General features: G+C 43.8%; 1 protein-coding gene across 2 annotated transcripts in view; it reads left to right on the top strand.

The window, feature by feature from the left end:
• Positions 1-9,824: 9,824 nt before the first annotated feature.
• The window catches only part of CD70 (CD70 molecule), a 4,133-nt gene continuing 3,812 nt past the window's right edge, over positions 9,825-10,145 (top strand). Inside the window, exon 1 of one of the 2 annotated variants that reach the window (XM_005861476.2) lies at positions 9,825-10,045. In XM_005861476.2, coding sequence (XP_005861538.1) covers positions 9,890-10,045 — 156 coding nt within the window. In that variant the 5' untranslated portion in view covers positions 9,825-9,889. The remainder of the gene's footprint in view (positions 10,046-10,145) is intronic. The other variant, XM_014535826.1, reaches the window with a different exon arrangement.

Raw genomic sequence — 10,145 nt, 5'->3', positions numbered from 1 at the left:
CTCTCTTTGTCTTTAATTTTTGGCATTTTAATTATGATGTGTCTGGACATGGGTCTGTTTAGGCTTTTCTTGTTTGGGGTTCTCTGTGCTTCCTTTACTTGTGTGACTTTTTCCTTTACCAGGTTAGGGAAGTTTTCTACCATTATTTCTTCAAACACCTTCTCTATTTCTTTTTCCCTTTCTGTCTCCTCTGGCACACCTACTATTCTAATATTGTTACATTTCACATTGTCCCACAGCTCCCTTAAGCTGTCCTCCTGGTTTTTAATTGGTTTTTCTTTTTGGTTCTCTAATTGAGTGATATTTTTAACTCTGTCTTCTAATTCACTGATTCTATCCTCATCTTCCCATAATCTGCTGTGTATTCCTTTCAATGTGTTCTTCATTTGTGCTATGTCATTCTTTATCTCAGACCGTTCTTTTTTCATAGTTACTATATATTTTTTCACACTTTTGAGCATTTTTAACATCATTACTCTGAAATCTGTTTCAGATACATTTCTTATCTCTGCTTCATTTATCTCTTCTTCTCAAGAATTTGCTACTTCTTTATTTGGGGGTTTTTGAGCATTTTTAACATCATTACTCTGAAATCTGTTTCAGATACATTTCTTATCTCTGCTTCATTTATCTCTTCTTCTCAAGAATTTGCTACTTCTTTCATTTGGGGGTTGTTTCTTTGTTTCCTCGTTTGAGTTTTCTGTTTGGGTTTGTGACTATGTTTTAGGTAGATCCTCTACACCTCTCAATCTGTAGTGCAGGACAGTGTTAAAGGCTGTTTCTGACTAATTGGATCAGGCAAAGACTCAAAGCTTCCAGAGACTGTCTCTTTTTACAGACTAATAAGATTCTGACTTGAATTGCCCCTAGGCAATCATCCTCAGGTGTTTTGAGAGTTTTTTCAACAGCATGGGGCTGTTGCCTCTGCCTGGAGGCTAATTGCTACTTTTAATCTCTTAAGTGGCCTCAGGGCAAGGTGTTTTCCAATAGGATGTGTCAACTGTCTTCTCACCCAGGCAAGGCAGATGTCTATGTGGGAAAGATGTCCTCCACTGTGTGAGGGCATGACTCATCCCAAAAAACTTGAGGTGTCTGCCTTCTGATCTCCACCCCCCAAATCCCCAGTCCTGGGTTCTGCTCTCACAGCTCCAGTCCACTTCACCCTCCCTCTGCCAGAGTACAAGGTGGGTGGCTCCACAGGGAATTTTTGTGTGTTGGCCCTTTACGAGGGTGCACAAACTTTCAGCTGCCACTTCCTGGCAGACAGCACCCCACTGCTTTTCACAGCTAGATGTTATGTAAGTATCCTCCTCAGTTTGGTGCTCTCTGCTGGGGAGCCCAGCTTCAAGATTAGATCCCAGAGTTCCCATCAGCACCTCCTTCCCCCACACACAGCTGAGATATCTCTCCGGGATTTCAGTTGCTGTCTGTGGATACCTGGCCAGCCCTTTTGTGCCTTCGCCCCTCCTACCAATCTCTATGCGGTCTCCACCTTCGGTCCTTGGGTATCTGGGTTCTCTCCTGTGAGTTTTCCATTCAATAAATAAATATTTTTTAAAAGAGAAACAAAGAAGGACATTTCATAAACAATAGCCAAGATATGGAAACAACCTAAGAGTCCATCAATAGATGACTGGATAAAGAAGATGTGGTACATACATAGGGTGTCCCCAAAAAATGTATACACACACTTTGAATAATTATAAAGGCAGAGTGCTTACTAATATTTCATTTTCAAAACTGTAATATCAGCTGTTAACGTGTGTATGCAATAGAATATTACTCACCCATAAAAAGAATGGAATCTTACCATTTACAACAACATAGATGGATCTATAGGGTATTACGCTAAGTGAAATAAGTCAGAGAGAAAAATACCATATGATTTTACTTATATGTTGAATCTAAAGAACAAAATAAACAAGCAAACTCATAGGTAAAGAGAACAAACTGATAGTAACCAGAGGGAAGGGGGTTGGAAGCTAGGAATTGGGGAAATGAAGGGATTAAAAAGCACAATTGGCAGCTACAAAATAGCCGCAGGGATGTAAAGTTTAGCATAAGAAATATAGTCAATAATATTATAATAACTGTGTGTGGTGTCAGATGGGTACTACACTTATTGGGGCGATCACTTTGTAAGTTATATAAATGTCTAACCCAGCCGTGGGCAAACTACGGCCCGAGGGCCGGATCCGGCCTGTTTGAAATGAATAAAACTAAAAAAAAAAAAGGCCGTACCCTTTTATGTAATGATGTTTACTTTGAATTTATATTAGTTCACACAAACACTCCATCCATGCTGTTGTTCCGGCCCTCTGGTCCAGTTTAAGAACCCATTGTGGCCCTCGAGTCAAAAAGTTTGCCCACCCCTGGTCTAACCACTATGCTGTACACCAGGAACTAATATAATATTGAATGTGTCTTTTTCTGGTTTTGAGATTAGGGTAATGCTGGCTTCATAGAAAGAGCTTGGATGTGTGCCTTCCTCTTGTATTTTTTGGAATAGTCTGAGGAGGATAGGTTTTAGTTCTGCTTTGACTACTTGGTAAAACTCCCCTGTGAAGTCGTTCAAACCAGGGCTTTTGTTTGCTGGAAGTTTTTTTTATTACTGCTTCAATTTCCTTGGTAGTTATCGGCCTATTCAGGTTTTTTTATTCTTCATGATTGAGTTTTGGAAGATTGTATTTTCCTAGAAATATGTACATTTTGTCTAGGTTGTCCATTTATTGGAGTACAGTTGTTCATAGTATTTTTTTTTTACAATCTTTTGTATGTCTGTGGGGTTGATTGTTACTTCACCTCTTTCATTTCTGATTTTGTTTATTTGGGTCCTCTCTCTTTGTTTCTTGGTGAGCCTGGCTAAAGGTTCATCAATCTTGTCTATCCTTTCAAAGAACCAACTCTTGGTTCTATTGATCTTTTGTATTGCTTTTATTTTGTTGTTTTGCTTTGTGTTTTTGTTGTTGTTATTGTTGTTTTGATCTTTATGTTGTTTATTTCCACTCTGATCTTTATTATTTCCTTCCATCTGCTTTTTCTGGGCTTTTCTTGTTGCTCTCTTTATAATTCTTTAAGTTGTAGGGTTAGATAATTTATTACCAGTTTTTCTTGTTTTTTGAGATAGGCCTTTTCCACTGATTTTTAGAGAGAGGGAGGAAGGAAGAGGGAAAGAGAGCGAGAGAGAGAGACTGTCCCCACTAGGACTGGGGATTGAACCTGCAACCCACATAGATGCTGTTAACCAGGAATCAAACCCAAGACCCTTTGATGCACAGGCTGGTGCTCTAACTACTGAAACACACTGGCCAGGGCTAAATATTAACTTTTTAAATTTTTATAGCAATTCTATGAGATAATTAACATGATTACCTCCAGGGAACTGAGGTTAAGTAACTTACCCAAGGTCATACATCTGGTAAGTGATGGAGCCAGAACTCAAATTTAGGCTCCAGGTTCAGGATTAGGGTAAAGAAAGCAATGTGAGCAATGCAAGTGCAAGGTCAGATCCATTCTTTAAACATTTTGGGTCAAGGTGGTCAAAAGGTACAAACTTCCAGCTGTAAATTAAATAGATCATGGGAGGTAATGCACAGCACAGTGACTATAGTTGATAACACTATATTGTATATTTGAAAGTTACTAAGAGAGTAGATCTTAAATGTTCTCATCACAAGAAAAAAATCAGTTAAAAAAAAAAAGAAACCCCATAAAAACCATTTTTGATATTTTGCTCATCCTGCACATTTTTGGGCAATAATTTATCGACTTTTTAAAATATTACACTAGCCTTAGCTGGTTTTGCTCAGTGGATAGAGCATTGGCCTGTGGACCAAAGGATCCCGAGTTTGATTCCATTCAGGAGCAGGTACTTTGGTTGCAGGCTCCTCCCTGGGTTGGTCCCTGGTCAGGGCTCCTGCAGGTGGCAACCAATCAATGTTTCTCTCACATCGATGTTTCTCTCTGTCTTTTCCTCTCTTTCACTTTCCCTAAAAATCAATGGAAAAATATCCTTGGGTGAGGATAAATAATAAATAAAAATATTACACTAGAATATTATTTTACTTGATTACTGAGTTTTGGGGTGCCCCCTTGCTTTTGCACCTGAGTGTCACTCACCTCACCCTGCTAGGTTGGCTGGCTTTAGAATTTAATCTTTTGGCCTCTGAGTCATACAAGCCCTTACCCTGGAAAAATGGGGAAAATCCAAATTCTTCCAGTCCTAGAGAGGAGATAGAGATGAGGTAGGGGAAATTGGTGCTAAAACGGGGTGTTCAGATGCCCCCTCTCCTGGCTGAAATCCAAGAAGTGGGAGGCATGATATTAGTTAAGGGAGAGGGGCTGTAGCTAAGGGGCCTTTGTCTCTTTCCGGTTGAGAACCCTGCAAAAGAGAATACCAAGGGGCATAGCTCTCTGGCCAGTGGGAATATTCACAGCAAAGGAGGCATGAAGGAGCGCCAAGTTGGCACCTCCAAGCTATTCTCACTTCTCAGGAGCGTGGGTGGGTGTGAATGGTTCTGAGTGGCCCTTGGGCAGAGCGAAAGGCAGCCAAAAATAAGCCCTGTGGGCTTGAGGCTTCCCTCCGGAGGAAAGTGATCTCACTTCCTGTGTTCAGATAGCTTCCCAGGGATTCTCCCTTCAGTTCCCTCCCCTGCACTGTCCCCGGACATCTCTGACTTCTCAGAAGTAGTGAAGGGACAGTGAAGGGATGTTGTTGACCAGGGAGAGAAACGGTCACTTCATCCCTTCTCTGCAGCCTCTTGAATAGAGGGCTCGGCCAGTTCTGCTTTCAGAACCTCCACCCTTCACAGAACTACACGGTGTAGAGAATTATTGATCGATGGAACAGCCCAGGGGCATCGACCCTATCATACAAAACTGGGAAAACCCAGGCTGTGGTTCTTGTCAAATGTGTCATAAAAGGAGACACCTGCTAGGTGTTTGGCCAGAGCTTTCATCTTGACTAACAAATGATTCGGGGGGGGGTTTTTCCCCGTCTTTGTTACTACAGATTACACCCTATTGAATGTTTATGTTGTGACATCTGTGTTTGTGACAACATGCAAGTGCACTGATAAAATAAACTTAAAGTAAAATTGCTGGGTGGAAGGTTATGTATATTTTGGTATCTTGATTGATTTCCCCAAACTGTGCCTCCAAATGGATCCATTTCAAATCTCAGCCTCCAATTCTCTTTTCAATTCTCTGAATAAGAATGAGACTGTGTTCCAATGCATTTGCATTGCTTTTTATAACCTGGCTGCCCATATTTGTTTTGTTTTTCTAAGGGATATTAACCACTTCTTCGTGGCTTAATTTCTAAGTTATGTTCTGGTAAATCTTAAGGAAATCAGTCTTGGCTGATCGTGGCTCTATTTTTAGCTTCTGTTGGCAGAGGCAATCCTTGGCATTCCTTGACTTGTAGATGCATCTCTCCAATCTCTGCCTCGATGTCAGATGGCCATCTGCCTCTGTCTCAGTGTATCCTCTCCTTTTCCTATAAAGACACCAATCATTGGATTTAGGACCCACCCTAATGCATTATGACCTCATCTTGGCCTAATTACACCTGCAAAGACCGCACTGCCCAATGAAATCACACACCAAGGTTCTGGAAAGACACAAATTGGAAGAGGCAGACACTATTCAACACACTACAGCCATCAAAAACAGGTTGACTTTCCCTGGCCAGTGTTGCTCAGTGGTTAGAATGTTGACCCACACACCAAAGGTTCAATTCCTGGTCAAGGGCATGTACCTGGGTTGCAGGTTCCATCTGCCTGCAGTGCATTTGGGAGGCAATAATGTGTCTCACATCAATACTTCTCTCTCTTTCTCTCTCTCTCACACACACACACACACACTCAACACTCTGCCTCTTTCCCTCCCTCTTTCCCTCCCTCCTTTCCACTCTATAAAAATTAATAGAAAAAAATCCTTGATGCCCAGCCAGTGTGGCTCAGTGATTGAGCATCAACCTATGAACCAGGAGGTCACAGTTCGATTCCCGGTCAGGGCATATGATTCCTAGTAGGGGGCGTGCAGGAGGCAGCCAATCAGTGATTCTCTCTCATCATTGATGTTTCTATCTCTCTCTCCCTCTCCCTTCCTCTCTGAAATCAATTTTAAAAAAAAATTTAATATATCCTCGGGTGAGGATTAACAACAAAAACAGGTGGACTCACCCTGACCAGTTTGGCTCAGTGGATAGAGCATTGGCCTGCGGACTGAAAGGTCCCAGGTTCGATTCCGGTCAAGGGCATGTACCTTGGTTGCGGGGACATCCCCAGTGGGCGGTGTGCAGGAGGCAGCTGATCGATGTTTCTCTCTCATCGATGTTTCTAACTCTCTATCCCTCTCCCTTCCTCTCTGTAAAAAATCAATAAAAAAATATATTTTAAAAACAAACAAACAGCAGGAAAAGGTTCCCCACCCCTGGCTTCCAACATAACCAATGATCAGTAAGCATTAATATCAGGAATTGAGAAATATCAGAAAGATGCACACAATGAGCCTTCAATGGGATGTGCGCTGTGAGGGCCATGGTTGAGAGGTAGGGACCCAGATACGGTATGTCTTTGTCACTTGGCTACCACTGGCATTACCCCTGGGAAACCACCTCATTTTACTTTCCTGTGACTCCCACCTGTCCAGGCCTGGGAGCTGGAGAGGCCACAGAGGAGAGCAAATGGAATGAAACCGAGGATATAGGGCACTGAGCAAGCCCCAGTTACTTCTGCTGCTTTCTGAGTCCTGAGAATAAGTACAACTTACGGACATTTCTCCTGCAAACTCATACCTCGAGAGTCCGTCACGCATGCGGCAGACTCCCCACGACCCCGGACATAAAAGGCCCCATTGTGGAATCAGAGCAGGGCCCTTCTTCATCCAGGGACTCCTCACCCGCACAGTCCTTCAATGGACCCACCTCAGGTATGTTCGTCTACTCGTCCCTACCGCTCCTATGAGGCCAGCCTGTAACCACACAGTGCACGAATGTCAGGACAGCTGTCGTCACTAGCTCTGTGTTTCTTCTTGACCCGGGACATAGCATCAGTCACTAATCTTACCATCATCCGGAGCAGGGGTCTGACCCCGCTTACCTCCTCTGCTTGTCTTGGGAGATTTCCAATTCTCACTTTATTTAAACTTCGTGAAACTGCTGAACTGGTCTCCCTGCATATTTTTCACTTGGGGCTCCATCCAGAAGTGACTAAAAGCTTTCCCAGAATTACCGGTGTCCCCATACATAGTGACAGACACACACACATAATTACATTTACCTACGTAAGCTCTGGTTGAGTTTCTAACATTTGTATTTTACATCTGTGAAATACTTTTATAAAAAGTTTGCAGGCCGACCGGCGTGGCTCAGTGGCTGAACCAGGAGGTCACTATGAACCAGGAGGTTACTGTTTGATTCCCGGTCAGGCACTTGCTCAGGTTGTGGGCTCCATCCTCAGCGTGGGGCTTGTAGGAGGCAACTGATCAATGATTCTCTCATCATTGATGTTTCTGTCTCTTTCTCCATCTCCCTTTTACTCTGAAATCAATAAAAAAAATTTTTTCAAAAATCTTTCTAAACATTACCACATCTAATGCCGAAAACAAGCATTGACTGGGCAGGTGGTGAGAAACTGAGGCTGGTGCAGGCGTGGGGCGTGCGAGGCCCTGGGGCAGCCCTGACTCCCTCTCCCAGCCCGGCCTGGGGAACGCAGTCCTCCTCACGCTGAGGCTGAGCTCAGGCTCCTGCAGGCAAGTTCCGCACAACACGGCCTGACCCGTTCACTTCTGTTTACATGGTTCTTCCTACGAATGAATCTAAACCTGGATGGACATAGAAATGTAATAATAGTTTAGGAGCAAATCCCAGCATGTCTCCAAAGCAATAGAGAATCCGATTCTGAAAGCAAATAAGACGCTGCTTTCTTCTTCTTTCTCTGGCTCTGCTGGCTGGTGTGAGGGAACTGGGTGTGTCGGGTGAGGGGAGAAGGGCCTCCAGAACATACCATTATGATTATCTAACAACAATAACACTCTTACTGGCAATGTCAACGGACAAGATTAAAAGCATGAGTTTGTTTTACTCTTCATGGCAACAAGCTTCTAAAACGTTTTGTGTTTTTTTTTTAAAAAAAGTAAAAATATAAACTGCTTCATTAGGTCTCAGGGATGCTGGTTTCCTGGATTAAGTTTTCTTTAAACCTTAACATTATAAACTGGAGAATGTGCTGAAACGGAGGCTTCTGGATCTTGTTTCAACTAAGTCATCCTTCAATTTTCCAGAGATGAAGATTTCACAAATGTGGCTAAGTTTAGGTAACTTAAGTTTAGTTAACCTTCCTTTCAAATAACCGTATCAAAAAGTAATCATACACAAAAAGAGCCTCAATACTCACAGTACAACCCTAACCATCATCTCTGTTCACAGTCCAGAGACATTCGCAATCCTAGTCTCTCTGAGACCTGAAAATTACACCCCTCAACAAGACACATTAAAAAATGAGTGGCAATCATTTAACACCCAACTCACCATGCACTGCCTTATTTTTATTTCCTGAGAAGTACTTTATAACGAAAAGTTTTGTTGTTAATCCTCACCCGAGGGTATTTTTTCCATTGATGTTTAGAGAGAGTAGAAGGGAGGAAGGGGAAGAGAGAGAGAGAAAAGGGAGAGAGAGAGAAACATCCATGTGAGAGAGACACATTGATTGGTTGCCTCCCGCACATGTCCCAACAGGGGCCAGAGATAGAACCTGCAACCCAGGCGCATGCCCTTGACTGGGAATCAAACCCGAGACCCTTCAGTATATGGACTGACACTCTAACCACTGAGCAATGCCTGCCAGGGCAAAGTAAATTTTTTTCAAACAGAAAATCTGGCAGCTGTATTAAGACCAATACTTTAGTTTCACCAGCATAGTTCTTATTCTACAACTACATGAAGCCTAAAAAAAGATTTCTGTATAAAGAAATGCACGGTGAACTCAGACATGCTTGTGAGATTTCCTAGCAGACACAACAGGGGAATGAATGATGGCAGAAGATAAGGGAGTGTGGCCTCAGTGGGACTGGGAACATAGGCTCCATAAAAAAAATAAAAATAAAAACAAACAAACAAACAAACAAAAAAACAGGTGGACTCCAAGGACCAAAGGGAAGAGAGAACTGAAGGGCAATGTGGGGTGTTTATAAGACAGGAAGGGACAATTCATCTCCTTCTACTCCAGTGGTTCTCAACCTGTGGGTCGCGACCCCTTCGGCGGTCGAACGACCCTTTCACAGGGGTCGCCTAAGACCATCCTGCATATCAGATATTTACATTACTATTCAAAACAGTAGCAACATTACAGTTATGAAGTAGCAATGAAAATAATTTTATGGTTGGGTCACAACATGAGGAACTGTATTTAAAGGGCCAGAAAGTTGAGAACCACTGTTACTATTGGGCAGGTGAGTCATATGGTCCCATCAGGTGTGGCCCCACTACTTGCCAGGGAGGCTGGGAAGATGGAGAGGAACACGTGGCTGTTTGGGGAACCCCTCCTCTACTCTCACCATCTGGGTGCTTGCCGTGCCCCAGTGCCCAGCACTGAATCTGGTCTATAGTAGATACTCCAATGGAGGGTTGTTGAATGAGTGGAAGGTGAGCATGGAGAGTGAGCATGGGAAGATGGAAAACAGGCAACTCCCTGGTCCGCGGGGCCTTTAGAGGCCACGGGAAGTTCCCTGCACTTGGGAGAGCACAAGTCCTGCCCCTTGGCTGGGGCTTCCCCACAGTGGGGCGTGGTGAGTCCTCTGCAAATCGTAGTAGGCTCGGGCCACTGAGCTACCAGCGCTGTAGTTCATTTCCACCCTGAGCGAGGCGCCTGCACAGGCGGAAACCACCATGGAGATGGCGGAAGAAGGCTATGCCCGCCGGCTGCGCCACCTGCTCGTGGCGCCTGTTCTGCGGGTGGTTTTACCGCTGTCTTTTCTCGGCCTGGTCATCTACGTCCTATGCAGCCAGCTCCCGGCACAGCAGCAGCTGCTCCAGCCACCTGAGGTAAATCGAGAATGAAAGAGATTCGCATCAGTCACTTTGGGGACCTCCGGGTGGCCCCCGGCTTGGCTTAGCCGGGTGTGGAGGGCAGGTGGCTAAACCG

This window comes from Myotis brandtii, unplaced genomic scaffold, assembly GCF_000412655.1.
Source record: "Myotis brandtii unplaced genomic scaffold, ASM41265v1 scaffold1516, whole genome shotgun sequence".
NCBI classification, from domain to species: Eukaryota; Metazoa; Chordata; class Mammalia; order Chiroptera; family Vespertilionidae; genus Myotis; species Myotis brandtii.
Note: the sequence above shows the minus strand (reverse complement) of the source record. Positions and strands in the feature narration are given on the sequence as shown.